Source organism: Agelaius tricolor, unplaced genomic scaffold, assembly GCF_023055355.1.
Source record: "Agelaius tricolor isolate 1412-34295 unplaced genomic scaffold, bAgeTri1.0.p SCAF_1, whole genome shotgun sequence".
Lineage (NCBI taxonomy): Eukaryota > Metazoa > Chordata > Aves > Passeriformes > Icteridae > Agelaius > Agelaius tricolor.
This window is the reverse complement of record NW_027269261.1, coordinates 92,612,999-92,629,389: the sequence shown is the minus strand read 5'-3', so window position 1 is coordinate 92,629,389 and position 16,391 is coordinate 92,612,999. Positions and strand designations below refer to the sequence as shown.

The window sequence follows — 16,391 nt, the reverse complement described above, 5'->3', positions numbered from 1 at the left end:
AGAATGTATATTTGACTTTGTAACATCCAAACATATAAAATGTTTGTCAGTTGAAGGCAATTTGGTTATAGCTGTTTATTAATTATGAGCATGACAGTGCCAAAGATCTGGTACCTTTTATAAAATATCTATCTCAGAATATTTGTGCTTTTATAGCATGACCCTGAAAATGCTAGCCATTTATTTATTTATTTCTCCCAAACAGCCTACAAATGAATGTTGTGTCCAAATACTAAAATGTCAGCTGTTTGCTCATTACTTTTTGGTGCACATAACACTTGCTTTTTACTGCCTTGTGCACTGTAGAGCAGAGAGCCTGCAGAGCTTGAGTACTGTGTGCCTTGTATGAGGGCAGTGCTTCTAGGAATCCCTTTCACTTTTGGTAAATGTCTTGGATTTGTGTTTCTTGTTCATCATCTGAACGTTCCTATTGGTGAGTTATCATTTGCAGTCTATTAAACAATGTAACTTTGAGGAATAAGCATCAATTGTAGGTAGGTAAAACCAACAGGAAGGATTTTGTTTCAAATGTAAACATCTGTTGTATAGAATGTCAGGTCAGATGAGAATAGTGCTGGGCCTATTTCCCATAACAGAGAATTGCACTGGAACAGAGAATGGAAGAAGGTAGTTTCCATAATTCTCACACTATCATATCTATTGATATGAGGCTTTTGTACTGCAGAAGAGGCTGTGTTTGTTGAAGGGTTCCTAAATTTGGAATGTTATGATCCTATAGCTCTTAATCACTGGTCAGTCTGTTTTTTTGAAGGAGACGAGTTAATCTGATATTTAATATAATTGTCCTTTAGTTCTGCTGTATGCCTAATTTCTCAGCTATCTTTAATTGAAGAAATTGAAAAGGGAATTGAGTGAAGCTGAAAACAATGGTTATATCTGTACACTTTAAAATACAATATGGAATTGTTAGGTATATTTAGACTCCAGTGGAGCTGTGGGTATAAATTAGAAATTGCATCATTCTTCTCTTAATTCTAAAAGGGGGCTGTAATTGTGCCTATTAAATAACACTTCTTCACTTGTGTCTGGTTCTGGTTGTAATTTGCCTTTTTAGGAACATGATCAATAGAGTCCTTTTGAAGTTTTAAGAGAAGTTAGTTTGGTATCTGTAAAATAAAAGGATGCAATATTCACTTGGAGAGTTGACTGTTAACTTTGGAGAAAGACACTTCCAGTATCAACCCAGACTATGGCTTGATAAAGTGAGAGGACAATAAAAAGGGGGAAGCAACCAACTACAGTGAAAACAGAGGATGGTCTAATGGATCATTGCTCTGAACCAAACCATCAATTTTTCTCCAATACAGACTTCTATTTTTAAAATGTTGCCAGGCAAATCTATTTTTGTCAATTTAAAATTAGTCTGCATATGTGTAATATATTATCCTAGGCTCTATAAAATATATTACAGAATTATTTCAGACTACTATCTAGGGTGTTAAGAGGATTAACCTTTGCAGGTTCCTGATTGCTGGTGAAGAATTTTGTGAAGAAGAAAAGTGAATGAAAGGATGTGCTAGCTACTTAAAGTCCAGTTTTTTCTGAAGCTGGAAATCAATCTGAATGCATTTCCATAAAATTTTTCTCTTCGTTGTTAAAATTTTTCTATTAATTTTCGATTACTAAGTGTTTGAAGTTATACAGTATTGCATTGGATTATTTTTAAGATACATCAGGAAGTATCTTCCTCTTGCATTTTCCTAAATGGACAGGTTAAAATATGAAGGGACAATTGCACATATAATGATAGAATACAAGAGGAAAATTCCATAATATTTAGATTGTTATATAAATGCATAATCTGTGGTTTTTGTTTCAGACTGTGAACAAGTACAGCCTCCGCTGTGGCTGCAGACTTTAATGAATGCTTGCAAGCAGGCAAGCAATTTCAGTGTTCAGGGTGTTACTATTTCCCTCGTGATGGACTTGGTTGGATTGACTCAATCTGTTGCTCTTGTCACTGGAGAAAATCTGAACAGTGTGGAAACTGCTCAGCCTCTTAGTCCTAACCAGGGAAGAGTGGCTGTCGTCATCAGGCCTCCTCTTACTCAAGGCAATCTGAGATATATGGCTGAAAAGACAGACTTCTTCAAGGTTAGATGCAGTATCTCATTGCTGTTTTCTTTAGACTTTTTCTGTCTGGTGAGGAATAAGTCTTGGCCCCTTTACCATCCTTGATGTGCTAAACCAAATTTTCTTGCTGAATATTTTGATAACATTTGTAACCTGTGTTAGAATCTAAATGAAATACACAGTAAGTTTTTTCCTGCTGACCTTACTGACCACTTGTGTGACACTTCTCTTACTGACCACTTGTGTGACATTCCTCGTTTAATTGAATATTTTAAAGATATAAACAAAACCTGATTGAATAGCAGCATTAATCAGCAAAGGTATAAAACTGAGATGTGCATAGTGTAGGACTATGTAAACAATTTTTGCATTTGTGTAATTCATGTAAGAAATCTTTTGCAAAAGATAATCAGCAGCAGCGTATATTATGTAGTTAATTATATTTCAATGAAAATTTATTTCTGTTCTGACTCCTTAACAGGAGTTGTTTTTGTAGTAAGTTATTGCAGTGTTCTGAACAGTTCCTTCTCTTCATACAAGAGGAACCATTTTACAGATTGCCTCTTGGTCACGGGATGTCATCAGATGTGATGTCTCCCATTGTTGCATGGAGCAGAACAAGGCATGATAGTCATTCACTTGTGTCTTGCAACTTTTCTTTTCGTGTACAAAGCATATAGCTTTAACTCTTTGGGACCAGCTGGGTGATGGAACTCCTCAGCATCATCAGAAGAGTGTGGAGCTTTTCTACCAGCTGCACAACCTCGTCCCATCTTCCAGCATTTGTGAAGATGTTATTAGTCAACAGCTGACTCACAGAGACAAGGCAAGTTGCTCATGTATTTACTTAAAGATGAGTAAAATATATACAGAAATATATTTAGATGAAGGACCCCTCAGAGGAGGGTATGAATAACTTCAATATTGAAAGAAATATTGCCTTACATTGTTTCACATGTTATTTTAGGTCTGTGATGAGTTTCTAGTTTCATGCTAGGCAACAGAGGTTTTTCACCATTCAGCAACAGGCTTATGCAGGAGACTTTCTCTCTTATCAAAGTCATGTGATGCTTCCCAATACTTAAAGCACGTGCTTAGTTTTTGCTGTTGTTAGTAGGAGTTCTTATCATGACAGGTACTTATTTTTTTTTTCCTCACCTAGAAATTTGTTTCACATAGAGGCTGTCAATTTGACATTCAACTTGAGACCTGTGTAGTGCTTTAAATTTCAAGTATATGAGCAATTTTCACAGCTGCAACAGTATGAATAGAAGGGAAGTACTTGCTTACACATTCTGGCAACTCATGGTTGTGTGACTTCAGGAGTGCTTTCCTTTTTGCCATTCTACCAGAGTTACCAGGTCAAGAAGAGTGAATGTGAGCCCGTCTGTCAATCAGTGCAGTTCACAGCTTGCCATATTGTTGAAATTGGTGATGATTTTTAGTGTCACTTAGGCTGCTCTGTAAACTGCTGTGACTGTGGATGTAGAACTTGGTTATTTCTGCCTACCTTCTGGAGAAAGCAGTAATTTCTTACATCTTCACAGCATGGATTGCAACGGCTTACATGGAGTTATCTCTATGTGTTTGGGAATTGGTATTTTCACTCTATTCAATAACTCAGTGTATTATTTTGTGTAACTGTATGCATTTTGCAGTAGTCTTGTGGATTATTTTCCTGTGAGAAACATATTTTTCTAAATACAAGTGATGCTATCTCTTTTGGTTTTTGTTTTTGGTGTGGAGAGGTTGTTCTATTTTTAGTTTGTTTAACATGAACTGTTTGGTTTTTTTCGTCATTTTCATAGCTTTTACCTAAAGTTTCCATTATTGTGGCAGATATTGGATAGATAAGAAGCTGTTGCAAAGCTTCTTAAGTTGTATGATGTAAACTAAGTCTGGAAGTACGTCAGATTGTTAAAAAAATAGTTGTTTTAACAGTTTTTAGTTTTGTCTCACTTTGGTTAAAGGTACAAATACCTACAGTTCATGTCCTATAACCATATATTCTAACAACAAACAAGTGAAAATCTTTGTCGTCGTGTCTTTGCTTATTTAGTAATTTAGTTAAAGCCCTTAGAATACTCGAAGTAATTTTGATTATTTATTTGGTGTTGTCCTGATTGCTGTGCTTTGTTAACTCTTACTATGGCTTACTAGCTTCCTTGTCTTTTCGGGTGAAGCTGTTTTTATACATGTGTTCAAGTCATATCACGACATTTGCTGTTGTTTGCAGCCTTGCTGGAATAACTCTTTGCCTGGATCAGCCTCAGTAAGGAGATAAACAGAACAATTCTTACTTTACACCATTTTTACCATTAAATATCCTGAGCTGGACTTCAGTGATCCTTGTAGGTCCCTCCTAACTCAGGATATTCTATGATATTCTGCATATTAGTGCTATGACTGTATTAGTCATTATGAATCCTTCGGGCAGTAAGCATGTCCTATTGGTCCAATTTGTTCCAGAGTTAAATTTACATGTTAGGGAAGAGCTCAATCTACATATCTAGCTAGAAAATTATTCTGTTTCTTTCTAGTATGGCAGTAATGGCATGAAAATAAGTTGAATAGAAAGAGACAGGCTAAACTTTAAGGCAAGATGGAGATAGGAGAGAATCCTTTCATGGTACTCAATTGCTCATAGGCACGTATTGTTGGCTTCTACTGCTTTTAAGATTAAAAAATAGTACATAATCAAAGAAGTAAATTTCATTATATCTTATATCATTTAGGATGCTGTATGACTTTCTTTTTCCAGTTTTATCAGAAGTTTTACATTCTGACAGATCTAACTTATGGTTTGGTTCACAGAAAGTAAGAATGGAAGCTCATGCCAAGTTTGCAGTGCTATGGCATCTCACACGAGATCTTCATATTAACAAATCTTCTTCCTTTGGCCGCACCTTTGACAGGTTGGTGATTACAAGTCTGATTCAGTTGAAATAATTTTACTCCAAAATCTTTGACGGTATTATACGGGGCAACATAGGGTGTTGAAAAATTGAAGAACTACAGTGTAGATGTGAGAGGAAGGAAGAAGGACAAAAAATGAATTTGTGGACAAGAATTTGTGTTAGACAAAATTGTTTTCACAGTGATGATTATGTAAGCTGTAAATTTTCCCTGGGAGCTATAAAGAGTGTGGGGAACGAACGGTGACAATATTCATTGACCATCACTGTGCTGTATATTGAGTTTAATATCTGAGTTCTTGCTGTGTTTTAATGTAGGAGCAGGAGAGAGAAATCAACCAAGGATTGAATTATATTATGTAGAAAGTAACAGTAAAACTAAAAAAAACTTAAAAACCAAATAGCAAGCAGGTGCTAAAACATGAGTTCTTTTGTTTAATCTGTGTTTTGTGTAAGAGGTCATTTATGGCAAGCAGCAGAGGATTTCTGTTTTGTGTTCTGGTATTGGACTACCTTCTTAGAAAAGACTGAAGATCTGGACTCTGAACTGCTCGTGTCTTCCTCAGCTAGTGCAAATGTTGTGGAAAAGTGTTTATTTAGATTTTGTATTGCATACTTAGCTGTAAAGTGTAGAGTAAAAAGTTTATTTCTTTATATTATGCTGTCACTCATTGCATAAATGGTGATAAATTCTGTGCATACAGCTAAAAGCTTATGTACTACTGGGGAATGTAAAACAGTTGGTAAAATTCAGAGTCCACTATATGTATTGTTTTTCCATGTCCGAAAAGGATTCTCAAGGCTAAAACTGTTAAGAAACTAATGATTGTAGGAACTGCTGAATTGTCAAGTATATTTCTCCTCTCTATTCTTGAAGACAAGATCTTTGAATGTTTTATTTTCCATATATGTTTGTGAATTGGCTTTTAAAATTGTATATTTTTTAATGGCATACCACTTACAAGACAACCAAGGCTTGTTATGCTAATAGCTGTACAAATACTTGATCTTGCTACTATTAGAGCAACTGTTAAAAGTGACTTTGTTACTAGCTCTTCCTGCCCATTCCTTCATTGGACTAGACTAAAATATAAAGAGCAAGTTCAAAGTTTTGATTCCAAAGAAAATACTGCTTTGTATGGAGAAGAGACTGGAGTATGTACCAACATTAAATTTGTCATGTGTGAGATTGAAGTGGGATTACTCTGTGAGTAGTGGACGATATCCACTGGATTGTTTCTTCTTTCCATTCTAGATCTTTGTTTATCATGCTGGACAGCCTCAATAGCTTGGATGGTTCTACTTGGTCAGTGGGACAAGCCTGGTTAAATCAAGTGCTTCAAAGACATGATATTGCAAGGGTTCTTGAACCTTTGCTCCTACTGCTTCTCCATCCAAAAACTCAGCGAGTTTCAGTTCAGAGAGTACAGGCTGAATGTTACTGGACTAAATCTCCCAATCACCCTGAAGAAGAAAATGAAAAGCAGTTCATGCAGAAGTTCAGCTGTGCTGATGGTATGTACACAAGAAGCCTGTAGGAAGTTTCTTGATTTCTTTGCTTGCTGTTTACATGCAAGGTTGAAATCATAGTAGAAATTTTTGAGAGTAACTGAAAAAACTGTTGGAATAACTATGGCTTATATTTGCATTTGTGTGGTATTTTCCTAATTCAAGTTTGTGTGCCCCAAGTACTGTTTAAAGTTGTATTGTTTTTACATTAAAATGATATGCAAGTATTTTAATGCAGAGCATTTTGTTACATCTTACTGAGTCTTAGTAGAGCATAAGAATATGGCTTGACGCTTAACCAAGAAATTAAACATTTTTATGGATGATGCGGGGCTGGCTGAAAGCATACCAAAAAGTTTTGAAGGTGTTTGCATGTATTGCATAATTTTAGTTTAGAATTTACTAATTCTGTTTCTTGTGAAAATAAAAGCAGATAAGACTGCATAATGCTTCATGGAGAATTATGTTGTTTTGCTAAGGTATACTGCTAAAACAATTTTGCTTTGTTTTTGCGAACTTGTCATTTGCTTATTAACATATTTTTTCTTCTGTGAAATAGAAAGACACTCTTTACCCTGCCTTCATAATTTGAAGTCTTAATAATAGTTTAAATTCTAAATTTTAATTCTGAATTCTTATTCTGAAGAACAAAATCTTATATGTATACATTTTTTTGTGTTCTTCAAGCATTCTCCCACATGCCTGTAAGCCAAGGACAACTTATTATACCTAAAGAAGGCAATGAGAAGCAGCTTGGTGTGGATGAAATGGAGAACTTCAGCCTGACCGTCAATCCTCTGAGTGACAGGCTTTCCTTGTTAAGTACCAGCAGTGAGACCATACCAATGGTTGTGTCTGATTTTGACCTTCCTGATCATCAGGCTGAAATACTGCAGAGTTCTGACTCTGGCTGTTCTCAGTCATCTACTGGAGACAACATCAGTTACGAAGTGGAAACAGAAAGCCTGAGTGCTCAGGATAGCTCTCAGACTCTGAAAGAAGACTCACCTGATGAAATCGTGCAACAAGTGGTTACAGATCTTATATGCAAAGTTGTAAGTGGTCTTGGAGAAGAAGTTGAATCGGTTAAAGACAGTCTGCACTCTGAGGATGCTTCATGTAAATTCAGCTCATTGGATAGCTCTGTAGAGGTTACAAAAAGTGATGATCAAAATATTCAAAGTAGCCAAAGTAGTTTACTTAGTAATGACAGCTCACAGTTACTATCAGCCTCAACTGAGACTGGACTTGAGAGCTTAGGAGATGAAATGTCAAGAAATAACTCTTCACCTTGTATTGCAGAAAGTCAGCAATCCTTCTCTGATCTTACTCTTTCTTCCACTGAATCAAAGTCTAGAAAACATAGCCACAGTAGTATTCAGTTCAGCTTTAAAGGAAAGCAACCAGAAAAATTGTCAGAAAAAGAAACAATTGTTAAAGAGGCTGGTAAGCAACCAGGTGCAAAACCTAAGGTAAAAATAGCCAAAAAGAAAGATGAAGAGAAGAAGAAAGCACAAACAGAAAAGCTTAAACAAACAAATGTCTTCTTTAGTGATGGTCTTGATTTAGAAAATTGGTACAGTTGTGGAGAAGGAGAAATTTCAGAAATAGAAAGTGATGTTGGATCCCCAGGAATGCGAAAATCTCCTAACTTCAATATCCATCCGCTGTATCAGCATGTGCTGCTTTATCTCCAGTTGTATGACTCTTCAAGGACATTGTATGCTTTTTCTGCAATTAAGGCAATTCTGAAAACAAATCCCTCAGCTTTTGTAAGTGCCATCTCCACTACCAGTGTCAACAATGCATACACTCCTCAGCTTTCATTGCTCCAAAATCTTCTAGCCAGGCATCGAATATCTGTAATGGGCAAGGATTTCTATAGTCACATCCCAGTTGATTCTAACCATAACTTTCGGAGCTCTATGTACATAGAAATTCTCATCTCCTTGTGTCTATACTACATGCGGAGCCATTATCCAACTCACGTTAAAGTCACCTCACAAGACCTCATAGGAAACCGCAACATGCAGATGATGAGTATAGAAATTCTGACACTCCTCTTTGCTGAGTTGGCAAAAGTGATAGAAAGCTCTGCCAAGGGCTTTCCTAGTTTTATTTCAGACATGTTGTCCAAGTGCAAGGTTCAGAAAGTGATCCTGCATTGTCTGCTGTCTTCTATCTTCAGTGCCCAGAAATGGCACAGTGAAAAGATAGCTGGAAAAAACATAGTGGCTGTAGAAGAAGGCTTCTCTGAAGACAGCCTTATAAATTTTTCTGAGGATGAGTTTGACAATGGTAGTACTCTGCAGTCACAACTTCTGAAAGTACTTCAGCGGCTGATTGTGCTGGAACACAGAGTAATGACTGTGCCTGAGGAAAATGAAACTGTGTTTGACTTTGTCATAACAGACCTGGAGCACATTGGTCCCCAGCAGCCGATGACTTCTCTGCAGTATTTACATTCCCAGCCAATAACCTGCCAAGGCATGTTTCTGTGTGCAGTGATACGAGCGTTGCACCAGCACTGTGCCTGTAAAATGCATCCCCAGTGGATTGGCCTTATCACTTCTACGTTGCCTTACATGGGAAAAGTTCTTCAAAGGGTGGTTGTTTCAGTGACTCTTCAGCTCTGCAGGAACTTGGATAATTTAATTCAGCAGTATAAATATGAAACTGGATTATCTGATAATAGGTATGTAGATGTAGAGGTATAATTTTTTTAACTGAATTTGATTGTTTTGACTTACTCTGCTGTCAGATGAACTCATTAAAAAAAAAATTACTCTTCTTTTAGGCCTCTCTGGATGGCATCAGTCACTCCCCCAGATATGGTTCTCACTTTATTAGAAGGGATCACAACAATAATTCATTACTGCCTCCTGGATCCATCTACACAGTATCATCAGGTGAACTTATCTGCGTGTCTGAGACATTCCTAGGCAATTCATGTTAAATCAAGGACTGTGATTATATTAGCAGTTATGAAGATCTGGGTGACAAAAATAACAAATATATTGTCTTAGCTATAAATATGGGGGTTTACTGACAATACAAACAGAAAACCACATTTCTTTGTATGATACTTTTAAGAGAATACTCTTATATTTCTTTGCTTGTTTTGGTTTTCTGTTACCCTGAAATAACAGAAGTTTAATTCCTTGACTTTAAGACCTTTAAAATTCCACTTTATAGAGCTGCCTTTGTTGTGTTCACCTTGCAATATGTCTAAACATTATCCTTCTGTTCCTTCTGTATATTTACAATTTTTCTTTTTAGTCAAGCAGTATTTTTAGATCTGATATTCTGAGCATAGTGTCTCTTAAGAATTTGGTCCAGGTTCCATGAGACACTTTTGCCCTTTTTCTCAGTTATCTTGTTTTTGTGCTTTTTCACCATTATTACACCCCTTCGCTTTCCATTCATTTAAAAGTGACTGAAAGTGGGTTTTGCTTATGTAAATAAATAATTTTGCCTAGAGTATTAGCTAGACTTACAATTCTGAAATAATTGTTTTGCAAAGGTATAGGCAGAGGGTACAAAATTGATTGCTATAGACATGAGACCTCCCGTGTTCAGAGTACATTTTTATATTGCACAACTCAACAAAAGTTTCTCTATTATTTTAAAAGTCTCAAAGCTGTACATATTTTAAGAATTAATGAAAAAATTATGAAAAAGAGTTAAGGTTGAAAGCTTCCATGTTAGGTAAGTCAAAAGTTTCTTTATTTTAAATATGCTGTTTATGTTCTTCTCTGTCTCCTCTTCTCTCCCACTAGCTTTTGGTTAATGTAGATCAGAAGCATTTGGTTGAAGCACGTAATGGGATCCTCTCTATCTTGCATATGATCATGTCTTCTGTGACTTTACTGTGGAGCATCCTGCACCTTGCAGATTCTTCAGAGAAAACTACTGCTGCTGCTGCTGCATCCATCACCACTATTAATCTTGGGTCAACTAAGGTTAGAACATCAGGAATAATATCATTTAAATTGTTCATTAATATCTTCATCAAAATAAGTTCAATCCTCTTCCCTTAAATCTTAATTGAATTTTTATGCCTTTGTCCTCATCTACTCACTCAGCACAAAAAATAGGCTTTTATAAATGAATATTGAGTATGCTTTTAAGCTAAAATTTATCAGTTCAGTGCAATATGTCACCTCTTTGCTTTCTGCAGAGAAAAGATTTTGAACGTAATGCTAAGATGCTTATCTGAAAGGGTATGTGTTCTGCTTTCGTATTTCAGAATTTGAGGCAACAAATTCTGGAACTTCTGGGTCCAATTTCAATGAATCATGGTGTTCACTTCATGGCTGCTATTGCATTTGTATGGAATGAAAGGAGGCAAAACAAAAATACTTCAAGGACAAAGGTACGTTTATATTACAGTGGTCACTTCAAATAGTTCTAATACTTCTAAGTGATTTAGTGTTAGGAAGAAGAAAATTCAGACATTCCAGTGAAAAAAAGACAATGAAGTATGGACAATATTTGCATTTCTAATTAGCAACTGTACTGTCAGGGAGGTACCACTAGAATGGGACAATCTTCCTGAATTCTTCAGGGGAAGAGTAGGTGATACCAGGTCTCTAGATGAACTGTTAAGTGATAAAATTTCAATCCCATGAGGACAGCTGCCTTAGTTTTGGCATAGCCATTGTCTGTGTTGATAATCTGTGACATACATCTGGTTCTTTTAGGTTATTCCTACAGCATGTGAAGAACAACTTCTGCTGGTTGAGCTGGTTCGCTCTATCAGTGTTATGAGAACAGAGACTGTCATACAGACAGTGAAAGAAGTTCTGAAGCAGCCTCCAGCCATAGCAAAGGACAAGGTATGGAAACTCTACAGATCCTATTGATTTATATGATGTCCTCTTGAAGCAGCTTAGAACACTGATGATATGGGTACTTCATTGACAAAGCTGAGCAGCACAATGTGAACATTTTCACTATATCTAAGAGATAAATGAAAAGTATAACTTTACAGAGGGATGTCTGAAAGGGCATTTTTAGTGTTCTATTTAATTAAGCTATATGTTTAGGCATTGCAGTAGCATTATAGCATTGTCAATTTTACCCTAGTGAGGGGAAAAAAAAGCCACTTCTTTCTGATAACACAGGTTTCATATTTTTTTCTAGAAGCATCTTTCGCTGGAAGTCTGCATGTTGCAGTTTTTCTATGCTTATACTCAAAGGTGAGAATACAAACCCAATTTTATTTCTGTCATCCGGAAACAGATAATCAACTTGAATATTTTACATCTTTTTGTCACAGGATGATCAATAGTCTGTGTAATATAAATAGTAAAGAAAGAATGGGTTTGATCTGTAGGTTTGTTAAAAAAGGTGGTTTATTTTGTGAGTTCCATAGTACTGCATCACTTTTCTTCCTCCACCTGAAAATCCTGCATGTAATCTGCCCAAAGAAAGCTGATCTTAATTGTGCTGTAACTCATTCATGCCATTCCAGCTTTGTAATGAAAAGCATCTTTTAAGAATGCTGTTCTACCTTCAACTGTTTCTTAATGGTTTGATATAGCAACCTCATATTAAAAGAAGCTGTAAGGGTGTTGATTCCAAATATCTGACAGCAGAGATGCGATGTAAAAAGAAATTGGGGGAATACCTGAGGGAGATGATGTTTTCATCATTGACATTGCTGCTGTCTCTTCCTTAGGATTCCAGTGACCAGCTTAGTAGACAGCTGGGCAGCCCTGCTGCTTCTGTTAAAGGATTCCATACAGGTTGGTCTTCCAGCCCCAGGACAGTTTCTCATACTTGGGTAAGTGCTCCTGGTATTTGCAATTTTCAAATATGCTCAAATGTAGGTGTGTGAAATTATTCTGAAGTATTAGTGTTTCTAAATCTGTCCCTTACTTTTGACTCATAGAGTTATTGCCTAAGTTCTGTGGGCCTTATCAAATTAGTTTCTTCTCTGAGGAATGGCTACATATATTAAATTTTATATTATAGTATGATATAAGCCACAACCTCACCTTAATGATTATTTCAGTGATTCAGGCTCTTTAAGCAACAGATGTAAGTTTCTGATTTTTCCTAAAAAATAACAACAATGACTATTTCTTAGGTATTTGAAGCCCACTAGAGTGGGCTGAATTCTCACCATGGAAACAGTTTGTGGACTGTTAGAAATATAACTTTGAATATATTTTCTGTATAATGCTTCAAGGACGATTTTCTTCAATATTTTGAGTTTATCTTCCCTAGTAAACTGTCTCTGAAGATATTTTTGTATATAATCAAGTAAAACCTGTTCTTGTTAAACTCTTATGATAAAAATTAACTTAAGGAACTTGAAAAGATGTTTCCTGGAATATTGATAAGTAGCAATCCCTGTGGGTTTAGTAATTAAATATTGCACAAATAAATGTCTTCAGATTTGTCCTAACTCTGAAAACTGCTGAATAATGTATCATGAGAAGAAAGTCCATATTCAACTTCTGTATTTTTTCAGTGTTCTTAATGAGTTCATCATGAAAAACCCAAGTCTGGAGAATAAGAAAGATCAAAGAGATCTACAGGTAAGAAATTTGCTGTATGTGTCTTTTTAAAATAACTGAACAATAAATCATAGAATCAGAGACCTGGGTTGGAAAGGGCCTTAAGATCATCCAGTTCCCAGCACAGGAAGGATACTGACCTCTTGGAGCAAGTCCAGAGGAGGGCCACCAAGCTGATTAGAGCAGCCTCTCTTAAGAGAAAAGGCTGAAAGAATTTGGTTTGTTCAGCCTGGAAAAGTGAAGGCTTCCAGTACCTGGAGGAAACCACAAGAAAGATGGAGAGGGTCTGTTTACAAGAACATGCAGTGATAGGACAAGGGGGAATGGCTTCAAAGTGAGATTAGATTCAGGTTAGATATTAGGAAAAAAATCTGTACTGTGAAGGTGGTGAGGCCCTGGAACTGCTTACCCACAGAAGTTGCAGTTGCTGTCACTGGAATTGTTTAAGGCCACTTGGATGAGGTTCTGAACAGCTGGTTTAGTCTAAGGTGTCCATGTCCATGGCAGTGGGGTTGGAACTGGATGCTCGAATGTACTAGAAATATTTGATACCAGTTCTGTAGTATGAAACTACTCTTTAATATCTTCTCCTTATATTTACAATTTTTTGAAAAAGCTCTCCTTTTCTGTGAAGATATTAATCACTGGTAATATAGAAATTATTTGAAAGCAATTCTATATATGGTTATATGGATTTTCTACATGTCAGGACAATGAATACAGCCCCTCTGCACAAAGTTCTTAAAATGTTTGGGGTTTTTTTCTACCAGGATGTAACACACAAGATAGTGGATGCCATTGGGGCAATTGCTGGTTCTTCCCTGGAACAGACCACTTGGCTAAGACGAAACTTAGAGGTTAAGCCTTCCCCCAAGATTATGGTTGATGGAAACAACTTAGAATCAGATGTTGAAGGTAGATTCATTTTCATCTTCATTTAAAACAAAACATTAATTTTCATGCTAAAATTAATCAAGAGAACACCTTTGCTATATTTGAATATATGTCAAATTCTTCAGTATTGTTCTAGCACTAATGTGTCTGGAAAGCTTGTGCATCTTCAAAATGCTTATTTTTAAAATATGCTGTAAGGTAAATAATGGCTTGAGAAAGCTAACTTTGGACATTTTTTATTATTATTATCTTCATTTAGATATGCTGTCTCCAGCAATGGAAACTTCAAATATAACTCCATCTGTTTATAGTGTCCATGCGTTGACCTTACTTTCTGAGGTAAATGTTTCCTTGGAGATAATGAATAGTGTCTTTTAATAAACTATATTGTAAAAAGCTTTGGACTAGAAGCTTGGAGAAAGAGATTTAATGGGAAACACTGGTGTGAACAGATTCTGGGTCTTGCCACATAAAAGTTTGTTACTAACCCATTGAGATGGATGAGGTATAAAGCATGGCCTTTCAGATGTGTGGTATAGCCAGCCTTTTTGATTGTAAGCTTTGTATGTTTATCTTTGTGTTACATCTTATTTACTGCTGATAATTACAGTCAGTCTTTGCATTCTTTCTTTGTTAGTAGTTTATTCTCTAGACTGCTTTAACTAGGAATTTGTGCTTCTGTGCTTTTACCTTAAATGTGTTATAAAAATGATGGAATCTTTATACTCTGGATTTTGCATAGTACCTGAAATGTGATCACTTCTATCATAAACTTGAATGTTCAGTAAAGAACATTACACACAAAAAAAAATGCTGAATGGTATGTAAAAACCAATTTAAGAATGCATTATAACATATCTTCCTCTCATTTTATAGGTTTTGGCTCATCTCCTGGACATGGTTTTCTACAGTGATGAAAAAGAGAGAGTTATTCCTTTGCTTGTAAATATTATGCACTATGTTGTGCCCTACCTCCGTAATCACAGGTATCTTTAGTTTATTGAATTGATGTAGATGCCTACAGCCAGTAGAAATTTGGATGGTGGCACTTAAGTTAAAACAGGCATGTTAAGGATTAGATGTCTGTCAAACTTTCTATAGAGCAACAATTCAAAATTGGTTTATGTGACTTTTTCTTTGTTTAGTGCTCACAACGCATCCAGCTATCGAGCTTGTGTCCAGTTATTGAGCAGTCTTAGTGGATATCAGTATACAAGGAGAGCATGGAAAAAGGAAGCCTTTGACCTCTTTATGGATTCCAGTTTCTTCCAGATGGATGCTTCCTGTGTTAACCAGTAAGACTTTATTCTTCTTGTTTATATCAATGGCCCTTACAAATTTCATATATTCCATTAACATAGGGACTAAAATTTCCCAATAGATCTTTACGGAGAGAAATAGAGATTTTCTGTGGTTTAGGTTACCACATGAAATATGAAACTGCTATGAGGTATATTTCTATGCACAAATCTATTTTTAAAAATGATTCTCTTAAAATTAAAAAAAAATTCTGAGGAAAACATGGATAGCATTTTGTAGAAACATAGAATGATTTGCATTGTAAGAGACCTTAAAGCTGGTCTAGTTCTAATACACCTGCCATGGGCAGGGACACCTTCCACTAGACCAGGTTGCTCAGAGCCCCATCCAACCTGGCCTTGAACACTTCAAGGGATGGGACATCCACAGCTTCACCAGTCAACTTGTGCCAGGACATCACCACCCTCACAATAAAGAATTCCTTCCTAGAATCTAAATCTGTCCTCTTCAAAAGTGGGATTACTTTACTTTAAAAGTAATTCCCTCTTGTCCTATCACTCCATGCCCTTGTAAAAATTTCTGGAGGCTCTTTAGGTACTGGAAAGCTTCCAGAAGATCTCCCTGAAGCCTTCTCTTTACCAGTCTGAACAACCCCAACTCTCAGCCTGTCTTCATAGGAGAGGTGCTCCAGCCCTGTGATTATCTTTGTGGCCCTCCCATGGACCTCTTCAAAGGAGTCCAGATCCTTCTTATGCTGGGGGGTCCCAGTGCTGGATGCAATACTCCAAGTGGGGTCTTACCAGAGCAGAATAGACAAGCAGAATCACCTCCCTTGATCTTTTGGCCACGCTCTTGGTGCAAACCTAGATGCAGTTGCCCTTCTGGGCTGTGAGCACACATTGGCAGATAAAATTCAGTTTTTCATCTTCATCCACCATCAGCCACAAGTCCTTCTCCTCAAAGCTGTTCATTTCAGTATTCATTTTGTGCCCAGCCAGTATTTGTGCTTGGAATTGCTCTGACCATTCTGCAGGACCTTGCACTTGGCCTCATACATCATAAGGTTTGTATGGGCCCACTTCTTAAAACTGTTAGGGTCCCTCTGAATGGCATCCCTTATTTTCTTGGAGAAGGGGGTTCAAGAAACACAGTTTCAGATCAAATAACACCAAGTAAATGGTACCTTATGAGG

General features: G+C 36.5%; 1 protein-coding gene across 8 annotated transcripts in view; it reads left to right on the top strand.

Annotated features, from left to right (window-relative positions):
* Positions 1-16,391, top strand: part of DOP1A (DOP1 leucine zipper like protein A) — a 62,827-nt gene that overhangs the window by 34,553 nt on the left and 11,883 nt on the right. For all 8 annotated transcript variants that reach the window (XR_011681796.1, XM_071443952.1, XM_071443923.1 and 5 more), the window contains 16 exons: positions 1,841-2,115; positions 2,768-2,920; positions 4,909-5,009; positions 6,265-6,524; positions 7,206-9,213; positions 9,316-9,427; positions 10,298-10,480; positions 10,768-10,893; positions 11,222-11,356; positions 11,664-11,719; positions 12,202-12,306; positions 13,000-13,066; positions 13,816-13,960; positions 14,199-14,278; positions 14,816-14,925; positions 15,085-15,234. Coding sequence is in view for 7 of the 8 variants with exons in the window: in XM_071443952.1 (XP_071300053.1) it covers positions 1,841-2,115; positions 2,768-2,920; positions 4,909-5,009; positions 6,265-6,524; positions 7,206-9,213; positions 9,316-9,427; positions 10,298-10,480; positions 10,768-10,893; positions 11,222-11,356; positions 11,664-11,719; positions 12,202-12,306; positions 13,000-13,066; positions 13,816-13,960; positions 14,199-14,278; positions 14,816-14,925; positions 15,085-15,234 (4,066 nt within the window). In the remaining variant the exon portion in view is untranslated. The remainder of the gene's footprint in view (positions 1-1,840; positions 2,116-2,767; positions 2,921-4,908; positions 5,010-6,264; positions 6,525-7,205; positions 9,214-9,315; positions 9,428-10,297; positions 10,481-10,767; positions 10,894-11,221; positions 11,357-11,663; positions 11,720-12,201; positions 12,307-12,999; positions 13,067-13,815; positions 13,961-14,198; positions 14,279-14,815; positions 14,926-15,084; positions 15,235-16,391) is intronic.